The 17,863-nt window shown below is 32.9% G+C and overlaps 1 protein-coding gene across 1 annotated transcript in view; it reads left to right on the top strand.

The window, feature by feature from the left end:
* Positions 1-16,060, top strand: part of LOC129952439 (uncharacterized) — a 369,098-nt gene extending 353,038 nt beyond the window's left edge. Inside the window, 2 exon segments of the mRNA XM_056065014.1 lie at positions 4,533-4,727; positions 4,786-16,060. Coding sequence (XP_055920989.1) covers positions 4,533-4,727; positions 4,786-6,864 — 2,274 coding nt within the window. The 3' untranslated portion in view covers positions 6,865-16,060.
* Positions 16,061-17,863: the final 1,803 nt, after the last annotated feature.

The following is a 17,863-nucleotide window of genomic DNA, read 5'->3' as shown; positions in this document are numbered from 1 at the left end:
AATTACTTGCAAAATAAAAAGAGTTTTCAGTCAGCATCTCTTCATATAATAATACTGGAAAACTATTTCCTAGCAGTTTTTGTAGGTTATCCAGTTTTGAAAAAAAAAGTTGTCAAAAGGATATTTTCTAAAAAATAACTAAAAGTCAACAAAAATACGACAAAAAGAGATATGCTTACACAAACACATGAACATATCACTCTTAGTACCTTCAATTTATTTTCTAGGGACCTCGAAATGCCGAGAAATTTTAAAACTTACAATTCCAACCCGACCAATTAGAATATATTTCTGCATAAAGTTAAACACAGGAATTTCCAAAATCATTCAGCAATTATTATCAGTCCTCTCTGCTTGCAGGGCTTAGCGGTTTTGAAATGTCCAGAAAACAAATGAAGTGTTGATTTTCTTTACATTTTCAATTCATCATTCAAAGAAAATGGCTCAAGAGACCAAGAACCTTTGAATATGTTGCAGGATGATGCTTACTTTATCTTAACTTTCAAATCCTCTATCCGTATTTTAGCTCGTATCAACGACTTCTTCATTCTCTTAACATGTTCAAAATATAAAAATATTGGCACTCTTCAGTTTCAGCGCTTGATATAAATTTTCAAAACGTCATTTCTACATAATAGGAAAATCTACCCCATTCAACTAAAGTGGAGCTTCTATAACAGAACAATTTTTATATCCACAATTTGTCTACGTTATACATTTTATCTTAAAAAAGTTCCTTAGATAACAAAAATACAATACGATGATTAATGGCACTAGTGCACATTTTTCACTTTTGCATCCGGAACAGGATCACACAATTGAAGTAGTTGCATATTCCATTTATGAGTGTCCTGTGTCCTGCCAAACGAAAAAAATGAAAAACAAAAAACATAAAAGTTCTTTTGAAACTACACACATTTTTACTATAAATCACTTTGACAGACATTATGACGGTACAAACTTTTCTCAAAATCATATTTTTAATGTCTAAATTGCACTCTAGCATAATAATAGAAATACAAACGCATTTATAAAATATAATAACAAATGCATTCTAGCATAATGAGAACAAAAGTAAAAAGTTCTCTTGATCCACACACATTCCATACACAAAAACACAACACAACAAAACACTCCCATTTTTTCCTAGAGTCTTATTCAAGGCATATCATAAAGGTTGATTTCTTCGCATCGAATAAAAAAAGTCTCAGAAAGTTTTTTCTGTTGTTGTTTCTTTCAAAAATTCTATGGTCTTTATAAAATCAAGAGTTGGGTTATGGAGGTGAACATTTGGCTTTGTCGTAAAACGTTTTTGCTGTTAAGTCTTTGTGCGATAAAATAATAAAAACATATACTCGTATATATATAAATACATACAACTCTGTCGCACGTATATGCTCCAGTGGGTGCTAACCTACTTTTAAATGGAATGATGGCAATAACAATAATTCTATATAAAACGTGTTGTTCAAATGTTGGCGATAAGATGTTTTCAATAAATTTAAGAATATTTTCTATACAACTTTTTTGCTTCGTACGAATCAATTACTGCGAAAATAATATTAGAAAATAAATGGGGATACCGATTTTCGGAAGGCTTTATGAGTTACGAACAAATGTTTTACATGGGTACTGTAGAGTGTCGAGCTTCCCTTAATGAGGCATTAATTGTGGAAGTTTTAAAGCTGTTTTCCAATATTTTGAATAGGTTTTTCAGCTTTTTTGTTTGTATGATACCAAATTAAATAAATCAAGCTGTTTTTTACATCATGTCTTTTTTTCATGTAAAAAACTCAAATAACGTATTGAAAGCTGGGGATGTCAAAAAAAGTGATAAACGAAAAAATCATAGGTATTTTCTTGTTTTTAAAACAGTTTATTTTAAAGATAATTTAAATGAGCCGGTTTTTGTAAATTATTTTCAGTAAACATATTCTTAAATAAATATATTTGACAAACGCGGTTCGACGGAAACGAATTTGAAAAAGTCAACGGATTGCCATCATGTTAGATGCAAACCAAAATATTTTAATATTTTGCTGATTTGGAAAGTTTATTAGAGAATGAGAGCGTTTACTTGTCAGTTCTAAAACAAATTTGATTAGGTTGGGTTAAAGTGGCTGTCAGTGATAGAGTAGGACACACTTAGGCCAGTGAATTGGCTTTCTTTTAAGCTCAATAAAACCAGTCTTAGTCCCTCACTCAACGTGAAAGACTGATTATGTTAATAAATTATGATTATGTTAAATGATTGAGATCGTTAAGATCATCATAGCGTTTTTGAGCTAAAGAAGAGCATGTGAAGAACTGTTTTTTCCTCTTTGCAGCTTTTGCAAAAGTCATTTAAGAATACGCCAGCACGCATCCTGAGCACTTCAAATCTTGTGTAAGACTGATGTTTTTCGTGACCTGACATGTTGATGTTATTTCACCTGATGTTTGCCTTTTAAATCGCTTTAGCTTACATGTAGCTAATATTAAGCCAGAATTAGGTAAACGTGGTAGATATTTGATAGCGACCTGATTTTCTGAAAAAATACGGATATCAGATGTTGATATAACATTTTTTTAAGCCAGTGCAAGATTTCTTTTAACAGCTCCGCCCGGAACACCGTACAATGATTTGTGAGGCGGAATGAGAGACTTAATTTCAGTCTTTCAATGTACCCGTTTCCACCAAAGCTTTTCATTTGTTTTTGATTTGGAACATTAGTCAATCCAATTTTACACAGATCTGGAAGGTATAGAAATCTGGAAATTTCTGTCGAATTGTAGTTGGGGGATGATGTAGTCTGTGTACTTTGGAATTGATTCTAAATACTTAACAATTACGGAGTGGTCAATGTTACTGTTAACGATGAAGCTTTGATGCGAATAGCGACAAAGTACGTTCGTATCGGTCAAAATTCAAATGACAAACGATTTTTGCCATTGTGTTTGATGCATCACAAATTTTCAAAGACTAAATTTCTTTTAGTATTACGCAAAATAATTAAATGCGGCTTAATCATGAAATATAAGGCATTTTATAAGAGAACTCAAGCTCCTTTAGTACAAAAAAATGTTTATTTCAAAAGGTTTGTGAAGTTTTAATTTTTGGTTTTGTTTCATTTTTTTTTTTTTTCAAATTTCCGTAATTTTTTTTCCTTAAACTCTTTTACAACCCAAGCTTGGTGTTTGAAATTATGACTTTGATTATGCCCGTGTTTTGTTGGAAAATCTAGTAGGATTTTACACGAATAACAAAAACAACATCCGCAGAATAAATGCTACTTATAAAAGTTAAAGTAGAATCATACTACGGACGGGTTTTTGACATTTATACGAGTCTCGAATGGATCTTATCTGATTGCAAATGTTGGAACGATTGATATTGCGTTCGGACTCTACTGAGGAAATCTAAAATGTTGCCTCAGGCTTTGCCGCGGCTTTAGGTTTTTGATATCGTAAGCCCAACTGCAACGCCAGCATAGATCTATTTTATATTAAGTTGACGCTTTGACAGCTGTCAACTGTATTTTTATTGCAATTTGTTTTGTTAAATTTATAAAAAAAAGTAAGTAAATTTAAGTAAACTTTCTTCTAAACGCTTGTGGTTTGAAGCAACATTGCATGCTTAGCAAATTCTAAGGTCGAGCACATCATATCGTAAAATATCGTAGAGTCGGTAAAGAGTCTTTCTCGATGTACCTAACACGAAATGGGAGCTTGGTGTTGCATGGACTGCGTGAGGTCGCACAAATTGTTAACAAAAATCTATGTCTTCAATGTCAGTTTTTCAAAAATGTCATTTAACATATGGCTTCACCATGCCGTTGTTCCCATGGTACGTTAACGTAACAGCTTCGTCAAAAAATAATATCACCCTAAATGAAATTCCAATTGAAGCTGTGGATGCTTCATTTCGTTTAGTTAACGTTTATTTTGTTTAGTCAAGATTATGTTAAAAAATGAATAAATATTAAAAATTATAACATTGTGTGTAGGGTTAAAGTGCCACATAGACCATACTTTGTTTAACGATTCAATAACTTGCCTTTAGCGAGCACAAGAGTCTACCTTTATTACAAATGTAAAGGGTTTTATATTGAATTTTTTTCTTGGTTTTCTGTAAATCGATGAAGGCACTTTGAATCTCGAATGCAAAAGAAAAGAAGAACATTTTATCGAATCGGATCACTTGGCGAAGTGGTACATTGTACTTTTTTGTGTTTGAATATTTTCAGTTAACCTTTACACCTAAGCCTTCTGCCCTCTGTTTGCAAATAAAAAAGAATTTAGGTTAAAAGTTTAAAAGAGCTATAACGAGCATAGGTAAAGGGGTTGAACATTTATCCTTTGTGATTTTGTTGTTGTTGTTATTGTTAATACAGCTGCATTAAAAGCCAAATGAACAGCAAGACAATAGAATAGAGTTCACTTTGATACAAATTGGCAGGGACGGGTGCGGTGTTCAAAAACATTCGTATACCTTTTAAAATGTTCTAAACATTTTTCTTAAAAAATATAATTTGTTGTTTTCATTTTTCAAGGTAACCGTTATCGAGACCTCTGACCCTGATTGGTGGAAAGGGAAGCTGCTAGGACGTGTGGGATTTTTCCCCTCGAAGTATTGCGCCCGCTTAAATGCTGGCGAAAAGCCTCTGCAGGTCACACACAACCTGCAAGTGTCAGATGGGGAACGTGGTGAAAATATGACTTTACTAAGGGATCAAATTGTAATTCAGGTAAAATAATCCGATTTTCAAAACTTCTAAAATTCTTATTCGAGTTTTTTCTTTGCAGACTGGTGATGAAGTCAATGGCATGGTTATGGTCCGTTCCGCTGACAATCGCCAAGGCTACTGTCCAATAAAATACTTACAGGAGGTGTGACAGCCAGAAGAGCCGCCAGCGGTTTACGATCGTGATCGTGATAAACCGAAATCATCTCTATCATCGAAATTGCTCGATAAGACCAAACGTAGGATAAGAATAGTTGTCACCGATAGCGGTGGCAGTACCACTAGCTATAATCATACCAATACCAATGGTAAAACTAATAATAATAATATTAACAATAGTAGTAGTAGCCGTAATAACTTTAGTCAAGAGTATAGTTTAAATAACAGTAGTCTAAGTAATAGCAATAAGTGCAAAAATGATAAGAACTGGGAAAACTGGGAACGAATTAGGGAACAAAAGCTAGAACGAATGAAAAGTATTTGTTTCGAAAGTTATCGCCAATCGAAGAAAGAAAAGCTACTCAATGCTAAGCCCAAGCCGAAGTCACTTGATCCGTCCTGGTATACCGATAACATTTATTCGAACAGATCAGAGGATCTGGATGATGACTATGTTCCGGATTGTCTGAAGTACGGAATGTATCGAAAGCTGAGAAATATTCGCGAGCTAGATGAGTCATATGATAGTCAAGATGGTGGAGCTGGCCATAGTCTGCAGCGATCTTCTAGTTGCAAGGAATTTAAGTACCCAAAGTCGAAGAGTTGCTGTTTTGGAGGCTATGACCAGTCGACTGTTACAGCTCCAGCGGTTCCGAAATCATTTTCTTTCAGTGCAGGAACTTCGAAGACTATGCCTTTTGATGTGATTGACTACGAGCCGCCTCCGCCAACGCGGAAGGACAAGAAAGCTATGCGCAAATCTATGGACTACCATTGTGCCGATTCCCACACTCGCTGCTGCGCCAGGGATAGGTGCACGAGTTCTAAGTGCCTGTTGGAAGAAATCTACAACTACAATCGCCGGACTGTTCGGGATCGTCGTAATATCGATCGAGGGCCGAGCACCAGCAGGCGCAACTTGATCGCGGAATGGGAAGAACGGAATCGTAGACCTTCAATCCGTTACCCAACTTGCGATGAATTTTGTCATCACCATCAACAAGCACGGCATAGACCCTGTTATGGTTCGGCTCCAGGATATGCTGAGCATTTTGAAGATCACTACCATTGCAGGGCAGATCCCTATGACACTGACTTAGATCACTTTATCCGTGATGAACGGGAGCGCTTGATGTGTCAAGATAAGTTCCTCGACGAAGATGAGCACTTTCTGTCGCACGACTACCGACCCATACGAAACAAGTCAATGCTTGAAGTGAAGCCTCCCAGCCGCTATGATGATGACACTTGTTCAGACTCCACCGAAATGGACCTGGAAGACTTCAACATTGACCTAGAAAAGTACTGGGAAGAGCTTGAAAAGCCCCCAAGTCCCATCGACCTTGATATGCAACAACGCAACATGAATAGCAATTTGAAAGTGAAGAACGTCAATGTTGGTTGCTACAATAATGGTGCTCCCATAGATTCTCATGATCGTGAACAAGAACGTATGATGATCAAAAAGAACCTTCTAGATGGAATGCCTTCTCCACCGCAACAAAACAATAGTGAGTTTCATTTTTTTGAACATGCTGGCTCGCCCCTTCATCGTTTTTCCCAAAAAATCTATCCCGAATCTATCCCAACTTATAAGTACAACAACTTCTATCCAGAACACAGTTCCGGTGGCCATCACCATGCCAATGGCGGCCATAGTGCACTGAGCCTTATCAACAATATCTTCTCGATATATAAACCAAACAAGTATTCACCACTTAACTGCCAACTTAATGAGACCAAGCCCGAGCCTTGCAAAAAAATGAATGTCCCCAGTACTAGACGCCCATTGGGTGCTCCGCATAGTGAATATATGCATTCCATGAAACGCCCATTAATTGTTAGCACCGAACAACCGCATTTTAAAATCATACCGGAAAAAACCGGCCTCAAGATATCGCCTCTATATCGCTTTGATTTTGGCGACAAACGAAAACACAAGTTAACCAGTACGGCTAGACCACTGATGTTTCCGCACTGATGGTGCTGGACCTTTCCTTGGTAGGGTATGCTTCTGTGGGGCTGCTTTTACTGGGGGGAGAATGCACGGAAGGTTGGAATTTTATTGTTACGATTTATGCGGAACAAAAGCTTCATCGAAAGATGAACTTGTTGAGAACTTTTACATTCTTCTGATTTAGTGGTGATTGTAACAAAGAAAAGTTGAATGCTGCGCCGAATTGGTGAGAAGTATTAAGAGAAACATATACGAGTATATATAAATATATTGATCATTGCCAACAAAAGACGATAAAGATATCGCTCTTGTTTCGTCTTCATTTCGGTATGACTTTCTTTTTCACAGATCGCTTTTCATTAATGAACATATGTGTTTTAAAAGTTCTCGAATTTGTATTGTCATTTACGTTTCTACTAAATGTAATACTTTTTAGTATATACGATATTCCAAAGGTCTTTTAAGCTGTAGATGCAAAAGCTTTTGGCACGACATTACGAACAATTATGATTTAATGCATTTTGCAACACACTTATCAATAATATTGTTAGATATCAGTTCAAATACAATTTTAAAGGCTTATTTTAAATGTTATCGTTTATTTCAAAACTTTTTTAAAATTCATAAATTTAACCGAAATTAGGGAAGTAATGTGTTTGGTATTGGGACGGGGCTTGACCAGTTTCCCTGTGATTTCCAAACAAAAATAATGTGTGGTGTGTTCATATTATCAGATTTTTAATTGCAGGTCTGTCAAGCCAGATGCCTTGGGTTCAATCCCTGCCTGTGCCATCTAGAGTTTTTTTTCTCACGGGTACTGCCTCTTACGAGGAATTGACAAATTTTCCAAGAGTAATTCTTGTCATTAAAATTGCTTTCTCAAATTACCCGTTCGGAAATAGTAGGTTCCCTCTATTCCTGACAACTTTACTCGCACAAAGAAACAGTTGGGGGTTGTAAGGCACTAGGTCCTACTTCTAATAATAATACTGCAGATAATTGTGTACAAAAGTTGACTGACAAACATAAGTCAAAGAATAAATTACTACTAATTCGTACGAATAGTTCCAAGGTTGGAGCCCTAAATCAAATCCTTAATTATTTTTCGCTGGTTAAAGTCAAATTTTAAATTCTGACAATTTCATATAATAGAGACTAAGCTTAACGCTCTTGGGGTAGAAGAAATTCTTAATATCAAATTGCGATTTTCCACTAGCTTGGGCCCAGATAGTTTAAGTGTTTGCTAACTGTCGTAGCGAAACTAACTTTAAAGGGGAATTGAAGTAAGAATTATTTAGGTCCGAAGAATAATTACTGATCACTATTTCCAACACCATCGAACGACATATAAACTTTGCATAAATATTTCATGCACGCCTAACTTGAATTGCAGCTTATGTGGGAATATAGGACAGCTCAAGTAAGTTAACACAATCTTGAGGGTACGAAGTGCTCTGTTCTGAATCCATTATAGTGTCTATTGACAAATACTCCTTCAAATCTGCTGCTACTTCCTGCAATATGTATGCATATACAGATATGGACATTTAAATGAATACACTTAACGAAGTGTTTAGTCAGTAGTTAATATAAAAATGGGAACATAAAAATTGAAACAATAGTTCCAAAAATCTGAATTATGTGTTTGACAATTCTGCATTTAAAAAATAGTTTAATGTTTCGTTGCTCCACCTCTGCCTTAAATAAGAACTTGACATCTGTTGGGCATTGAGACAACTAATCGGCGACATTTGTCTAGAGAAATATGAGTTGAATTATCCTCCACAATTCGGCTTTGTTTTTGGTGTAATGTTTCCCAACCACCCTCTTTAAAACACCCTACAAACGCTCTATTGGATTTAAATCAGGTGATTAGGATGGCCACTCAATAACATTGGTGTTTCATCCTTGAAGTAGTTTTTCACATGTGTGGATAAATGCTTGGGATCATTATCCTGCTGAAGAACACATATGAGAGGCATATTCTCTTTAGCATAAGGCAGCATCGTGTTCTTCATGATGTTTACTTACATAATCTGATCCATTTTACCTTCTATTAGATGAATTGAGCCTACGCCCGCCATACTATGAAACACAACCTCAAAGTAGTATACTACCACCTCCACATGCTTTACCGTCTTCTGGATGTATTGTGGATTGAGTTCTTTCAAAGGTGGCCTTCTCACGGTTTGTTTATCATTTCCGTAGAAGTTGATCTTTGTTTCGTCAGTCCACAAAGCATTTCTCCACTTTTTGAATCTTTCTTGGCCAGTCCAATCAATATGGTCGTAAGCGAATTTTAAGTTAGTTGCAATGTTTTCCTTCCTTAGAAAAGGGAATCTTCTTGCGATCCTTCCATGCAAATTACCTTCGACAAGTCTTCTGTGAATTGTTCTATCTAAGATATTAAGCTGTAAGCTGTAGTTCAGCTCTGATATCTTTGGAAGATTTGATTGGATCATTTTTTGAAGCGCAGATGATTTTGCGATCTCCTCTTGTGGTTGTTTTTCTTCGTTGGCCAAGCTGTTTTTGTTTACTCTTGCTGGCTCAATTGGGTTTACAATCAACTTGAGAGACCTATTTGCGCTTGCAGTGATTTCTCTCCTAGGGCAAAGCCAAAACGGCAGAGTTCTCTTCGGGGTTGTAATGCTTTCCACGGCCATCATATTAACTTTAATTTAATATATTCAAGTAAAAAAATGTTCTTAGACACACTTACTGTCCAATAAATAGAACTGTTGATGTTTTTAACATCAACAAGAATAAACACGCCTTCGAGCCAAACTGTTTCTATTTTAATGACCACAAAAAAACTCATTTTATGGAAGAAACAAGTAATGAATAACTAAAGGCCTTGTTATTTTTCTTAAGAGAGTCCAGCCATGTTATTGACAGCAGGTAAAAATTGTTCTCATTCATGCTGTTGTTTTTATTTTAATTTACTTTAAGAAAATTCAACTGTGTCTATTTTAATGTCCATATCTGTATTTTCAAAACAGCAAAGTTTCTTGGATCGTAATGTGTGTACATGTTTTTCTCGGCATATCTCTTCCTATGAGCTGTGGAGAGATATTTTACCGCGGTAAAAAGTAGCTTAAAACATTTTCCAGCCTCGTAACTACGTCTTCACAAAAAATGATGGCTCCGTTTCAACGTTAAGGATGCCAAATAAACTAACTGACTTTCCCATTAAAAAAATATAAGTACAGATAAAACATTAATCTATTTATACTGATTTCCAATCCGACGACAAGCATTCAACCGAAGTAATTTCCATTCGTTATAGCAGCCATTGTTATATTTTTCTTCGAGAAATAAGATTGGCGTAAAGAAACATAAGATATGTTGGTTTGCTTAAATAAATTCTATCAATAGGTAATAAAAGGCTAAATTTTAGTATAAAACAAAACCAAAAAGAATATCATCAAGCACTTTCACTTAAGTCATATATTATGTAATACACTATTTATTATAAATCATTATTTTTTATTTATTTTTTAAATCTTTTATCATTTATAAAAAAAAATTTACTTAAACTTAAATATCAAAAGTGTTTTTTCTATTAATTCGTATAAAAAAAAAAAACAAAAACAAAATGAAATATTTATAAAATATAACATAAAGATCTTTCGTAATTTTTTATCAAAACCCCTTTTCTATTTTTTATACCAAATAAATGATACAAAAAGAATTAAATACATCGTATGAAATATAATGCAAAAGTATATATTATATATAATTAAATTTTATAAAATTAAAATTTTGTAAGAAATTTTATATTTAAAATTAAAAATAAAAACTGTTAAAGCATTTCAACTTATTACTACTGCATACCTACCTATATAAAAACTTATTTCAAAATGTAAAATGTTTCCCGTTCATTAAAAAATATATACACATAGTTCACATACTATTTTAATCCGCTGAAAAAAAGTTAAAATTTATAATGAAAACAAAAAAATGTAAAGAAAAAACAAAACTGTACAACATCACAAAGGGTGATAAAATTCAAGTACTGCTTTCATAACATATATAGTATATCCACGGGCCTTATTTTATTTTTAACTAAAAAAAAATCTAAGAATTTATTTACTTAGCAAAGGAAGAACAAAATGAAGAAAAACAAACATTTTAATAGATGAATAAAATATCTGAGAAATAAAATATAGATAAATAAAAATAAAAATATAAATAAAATACATACGAGTATAATATAAAATGATTGAAAATAAAATTTTATGAACTTATACATTTTAGTAAAACCAAATGATGAAGAAGAAGCCTTTGAATAACTATTTAACACTAAACGACGATATGTATAGATATACATGAGAATATTTATTTTGAAACAAAAACAAAAATGAAAGAATTATATAGAAAAATTGATATTGAAATGCAAGAGACCACTTTATTCAAAATACATATTTTGATTTTAGATAATTTACATACAACGCGAAATATTTGAAATAAAAATGATAAGATTTTGAAGAATATTAAAACTAAAAATATTTAAGTAGAATGGCTGAATGGGAGAGAGAGGTTCAGTATAGTAATATAAAAGAACTGTTTGAAATATCAGTGATTTGCGTTATTTTAATTTTTGAGCAATACTTCAGTACATTGAATTAGTCATTTAAATAAAAGAATATGATCTTAATCCTACAGTTCAGATTTTCAAATGATTTGCTTACGATATTGGCCTAGTTAATAACCCTAATTTGAAACTCCGAGCACCACGCAACATTGCCAAAAGTCAGAGACATATGTAAATTTTTCCAAAAAAAATTATATTTCTTAACACAGGGTGAAGTAGAAATAAGCTACGTATTATTTAACAATAAAAACAATATTTACTATTCCGATAACAGTAAGTTTTATAAATCTCAAACAGATGGCGACTTCAATCAGTTTTTATACAAACAAATATAGAACGTAACCTCGCTGCTTCCGTTTAATTTTTGATTTTGTTTTGAATGTTGATGCTTAATTTGACTTTTAAAACCTGCATAAAACATTCAACTCCAGCAACGCATGGCTGGTCCACTAGTTTAAAATAAAAAAATTTTAAAACAACTACTACATCTACATTATTCTTATACAATGTTTTCTAAGGCTTTTGCTACGGCAAATTTCTTGACTAAGCTTTGGAATAAAATAAAAACTCGATTTAGTATTTCTCGGTTTATCTAAAGTTTGAAACTCCTTACATCTAATAATATCGGTAAAACTCGGTTACAATTTTTTTTTTAGTTCGACTTACACGCAAGCATTTTCGAGAAGTTAAATCGATATTTTACTCGTACAGCATGGATTAGAAAAAAAACAAATATTGTAAATGAGAGACTATTTTGTCAACAATAAAATATAACAATTGGGTAAAAGGGAGATTCAACTTACGGAACTTTCATGACAAATTTGTTAATTGAGTGAAGAATATGCGAAAAAATCGGGTCATTAGATTTCGATCACACCAAAGAAATGAAAATAAATTTGCAAGTATTTATATTGTTATGTTTTTTAGCTTTCATTAAGTTTTTAATAATGTTTGCTAGCACCAGCCTATCAAAATAATTTCAAAAATTCTATCTTTCAAGGACTTATAAAGAGATTTCAAGTTGTTACCACAAATAAGCGCTTTCTTGTCATCGTATTGCTTCCCTCTCTCATGTACCTTACGTGAAAGCTAGAACCACACATTTTTAAGTATGTTAAGGTGCGTGGAATATGGTGGCCAAGGTAGCAAGTGTACGATTGGGTGCACAACAAGGGATATTACCTCTCGGGCTGTGTGTATGGCAGCGTTTTCCTGCTGAAAAATACATGGAATTGGTCCAAAAAGCTTGCTTATACTGTGGAATTTGGTTCCTGCGGGGGTTTGTATGTTTTCCTAGTCATTTGGTATCTTGAACTACCAAGTCTATAGCGCCATACAGTAAAATTAAACCCCAGACGCCTCCTTTTTTCCATGGTGACGGTTTAAAATCAGTACTCTTTCTTCAGGTCATGAAAATAATAATTATAACCATCTGGCCCATCTAGTAGGTTAAATTTATTGTCGGGAAAAAATAACTTTCCGGAAATCATTTGCGTTGCTTCTTCCCTGCGTCATTAAGTGGTGTTTTTTTTCTAAAGCTTCAGGTGCCTTAACTGTTTAGCATGGTGAATCGTGCATTTAACAGTGGATAAGCTGGCCATAACATTAGCTTTCTCCCTAGTTTTAGCTGCCGAAAAAACTGAATTTGTCTCTATTGTAAGGATACTTTGCATTTCGCGAAGTCTTAACGCTATTCTAAGGATACTTTGCATTTCGCGAAGTCTTAAAGAAGAGGAAGTTTTTTTTTTATAATTTTTCGAGTGTGACGATGGTTTTTTAAATAATTCCTGACACAATGATCACTTTGATTTTTTTCGGGCTATAGAAAAGCCTTAAATATCTATCCCAAAGAAATATCCCAATTTTCCCTAGAGCGGATATTTATTTTAATATTTGGTATGGATATACCCACTTTTTTTCAAAATAAAAATTGAGTTTTTGTGGGTTTTGGGATATCTTCTAAGATTGGTGTTTTTTTAAACATACTATCTTTTGTGAATTCTAATTTTTCATTTCACTGTATCAAAGTGAATAGTTTTTAAATGCACTCCGCTTTTGAAAATACTTTTTCATTTTTTCCAAATATCGATGAGTATTGTGTTGCAAACTACTCTCCTAACATATTAAGAAAAGAATTTGAACAGCATTATTTAAAATCAACCAATAGCTTTTCTTTCGTCCACTTGCAAAGCTTTCTATAAGGAAAGATTGAATATTTTTTTGAGTCGACTGAATAGGTACAAAAATTTAAATTGTTATTGGATGACAAAAAATAACACGTTTATGTTGAGTTTGCTTCTGTGTACTTCCACCTTTATTCTTGGTCATTTAGTAAATTAGTCCCGATGTGAATCCTAGAGCCTCATGATATAGTTACACGATATTTCGCTCAACGCTAACATAATTCCAAAAATTAAGGACAAAGTCCTTAAACTGATGACCGTCATAATAATATGTGGATACTAACTATTCCAAGTATATTTAATAATGTTAAGATCAGATGAGTACGGTAGTTGTTGAAGGAAGTCCAAAATTTGTTCTTTCTTAGATTCCCCTGTATCAATCTGCAGTAATTTTTAATGCAATGACTTAACTTAATTACTTAACTACTGACAGCTTTCAATAAAACAACACCTTCTTCACAGTTGTTTTGACAAAAAATTTTAAAACGTTTTTATTTTCTTCTTCAAAACCGCCAATATTTCGAAAAACACAATAATTGCTGCAACTGAAAGTTAAATTAAGTTAAGTGGTGGACGCACTGCACTTCAATGAGCATTCCCGTTGTGATCTCAAGGACTTTTCGTTAAGAAAGAAACAAGTCTAATGCAATAAGTTTGGAGTAATAGATTTGATGAAAAGGAAGTTTAACAAGCTTCCTTCCATTCTTGCAGTTGAAGGCCCTATATTTTTATCCTTTTATAAGGTTTACCCCATATTCGTATCCTTTTATAAGGTTTTCAAAACCATACATTTTTTAGCATTTTTTGATTTAATTAATTTTAATTTTTTTCATTCTTAAGTATTAGTGTAAGCTCAACTCATTTTGGTTTTTAAGGCTATATAATAATTTTAACAAACAGTGATTTTTTCAGATTTGTATTTATTTAAAATAAATTTACGCGAAATTAAGAAAAGCTTTCAGTAGCCTTCATCATCAAGCTAACCACTCTTTGTTTTTCTTACAAAATTTTTAATAGCAATTATTTTAAATGAGTTTCTCTAAGTAATGAAGCAAATATTCATATTTCAAACAGGGCTTTAAACAAAAAAATAAGGTTATGATTCCAAAATCTAAACTGATAACGTAATATAGCTAAACAAATGCAAATTCTATAGATTTATTGTTCTTACTAGGTAAAATTGAAAAGAGAAAAAAGTGTGTCTTTATAAGCTTAGGAATAGAATGCATATCTATAATTAAAAAAAAATATAAAAACAAAAAAACTTATTTTGAATTCCATACAAAAACAAAAAAATAACTAAGAATATAATAAATTGTTAAAAATAGGTAAATTTAAAAATTAATGAATTATGTTCAAAAACATAAACATAACATGCCCAAATCTTATGAAACAAAAATTAACAGATTTTAACAAAATTGCTGCAAAGTATATTTGTAAAGAAATGAATTAGTGTTAATTACCTATCTATATAAGATAAGAAAATTAATTAGAACACCAAACAATAAAACAAAAACCACTAAATTGTTACCACAATCATTCACGCATTTCAAAAATAGAAAAAGAAAATTATTTCTATTAAAAAAGATAAACAAAATTTAAATTGCAACAAATACCTGTTCACCATAATTATAGCTACCTACTCTTTTGGAATGACTGTTAAACATTTTTTGTAAAATGAATATCGATTTGCTGAAATCATTTATTGTTTAAGGATTGAAGGCTGGTCAACAGCAGCAGTTAGTACGACCCTAAAATAGAAAATTAATTTTATTCATAGTATATTTAATAAACGTACAAAAACACAAGAAAACTGAAAAAAAAAAAGAAAACTGTGACTTATTAACAAATGTTTTAAACATTTTTCATGCACAGCACGCAAAACAATTATTAATGAGTTTAATTGTTTGCTTTTTTTCAAACATACACTTTATTTATAGAATTGATAAATTTTGCTTTGTGTTTTATAAATTTAAATGTTATCTATTGACTTGTTAAGTTTTCTCTTTGTTAAAAAAAATATATATAAAAACCATAACTATACGAACGATTATGTAAACAAAATAACGAAAATACATCTATAAGAAATCGTGTATATAGCATTTATTTAAAAAAGTTTTGTATGTGTTTGTGTATAATTATTAACAAATATAAAAACTATGCATCTTATTATTATTAAGTTAAAACATTTTAGTCTCTTGAAAAAGTTCATAAATGCTTATTCCTATTGATCTTTTACTTTGTGAAAAAAGAAAGACTCATACGATTTCAACTCACATATGAAACACAACACGCAAAACATTAAAACAAAAGCAACAAAATTAATAGTAAATAATATGTCAGAATATAAGAATCTAATAACAATAATTCAAAACAAAATCATTATTTGTTTAAGTGCTAAATAAATGTAATAAATGGAATGAAAGAAAAATTATCAAAAATACGTTATAGAGTTTTCATTTTAATACAAGAAAAAACGATGTTTTTTTTAAGAAAAATCATATTTCCAAAAAATTAGAATCATCAAAGAAAAAAATCCCAACATCTAAAAATCTTCGATTTTTTGGTACGATTTTGGTGACGTGGAAATCAAATTAAACGTTTCAAAAAAGTTTATAAACGGCCTAAGGTTTAAATCCGACTCATAATCTCTTTATCTCTATTTAGTACAATCACATGATGGTAAGTAGATAGGACTGCCATTCCAAAATGTCTTGGGTTCAATCCCTCCCTGTCATCAGGTTGGTCCAAGCGAAAAAAATGAAAGCTCATTGCTTTTCTTGTGTCAAGTTGATGATAGACATTTTGTGGGTAAGACATTTTTTTGTATACTAACAAATAAAAAAATAAAAAATCGTGTAAGAAATAGCCTTTAAAACGATTTTTTTGTGTTCCTTAACTTTGGGAAGGGTTTTATAATTGTATCCTCATGTATCCTTCGAGATATTGTGTTTAAAACAGTCCGTTGGTATATATTTTGTGTTATCGGCAATATTTGATATATGGAGAGTCTCTACAAAAGTGGATCGCAATCAAAAAATTTGTGTATGCAATAGAGACACAACTCACCATCATCTCTATCTGTATTGGTTTTAGACATTTTTTTATTTGCAATGACAATTCAGAGTAAATTATTGTAATATTTGTGGCTTAGGACAACATTTTTTATGGCATACCGCATACTGTTTCATACAAGCCAGCTGTTTTGGCACTAAATGAAACCCAAGTAGGAGAGGCATCCGATTCCTGCTGAATTTTGTATTAATGGGGTCCAACTGGTATCCCCACTATTGTTGTGAAGAAGTGTTCTTCATCGCTGGCAAAACCACTGCGTAAGCTTTTTCATCTATCCTACTCCTCAGGTCTCGTTCCGAGCGGATGGAAAACTCCATTTGTCCAGCGTATTCCCAAAAAAAGGCGAATCTTCCTCACCCTTTAATTACCGACCGATGGCACTTACGTCCCTTCTTTCCAAGGGCATGGAAACACTGTTTAATTATCAGCTCAAGAAATATCTCGAAGATCGAAAGCTTCATAATGACCGGCAATACGGCTTTCGTAGCAATAGGTCCACTGGTGATCTGATGGTTCATCTCACCGAGCAGTGGAACAAATCTTTACATGGTTTTGGAGAAAGTAAGATTATTGCACTTGATATTTCAAAAGCATTAGATAGGGTTTTGCATCAGGCTCTCTTATCGAAAATGCATGCTTTTGGTTTTCATGAATCCCTGCTTCATTGGATTAGTAATTACCTTTCGGAACGTTCAAAACAAGTAGTATTGGATGAATTCAAGTCTGAAAGCCATAAAATAAATGCTGGTGTGCCCCAGGGCTCTGTTTTATCTCCAACGTTCTTTCTCATTTTTATTAATGATCTCCTGTCTGCAACATCTAATCCAATACATTGTTTCGCTGACGATAGTACTCTTAGCTTTTCATATTCGTTGTCAGACTCACATGTCACATCCCTCTTCTTCGGATGCGGAACTGCAACGAAAAAATATGATAAACTCATTAAATTCCGACGAAAATAGCATTGTTCAATGGGGACAAAAAAACCACGTGGAATTTAATGCTTCGAAAACCCAATGCTGTCTTGTATCGTTAAAGCGAGATATACCACCATTGCGATTATCCATGGATGGCACTTGCATCAATGAGACTGAACACCTCGATATTCTCGGTATGTGTGTCACCAACCACCTCTTGTGGATGTCGCTAAAAATGCCGCAAGGTGCTTGGG

The sequence above is a fragment of the Eupeodes corollae genome, chromosome 3, assembly GCF_945859685.1.
Source record: "Eupeodes corollae chromosome 3, idEupCoro1.1, whole genome shotgun sequence".
Taxonomy (NCBI): Eukaryota; Metazoa; Arthropoda; class Insecta; order Diptera; family Syrphidae; genus Eupeodes; species Eupeodes corollae.
Note: the sequence above shows the minus strand (reverse complement) of the source record. Positions and strands in the feature narration are given on the sequence as shown.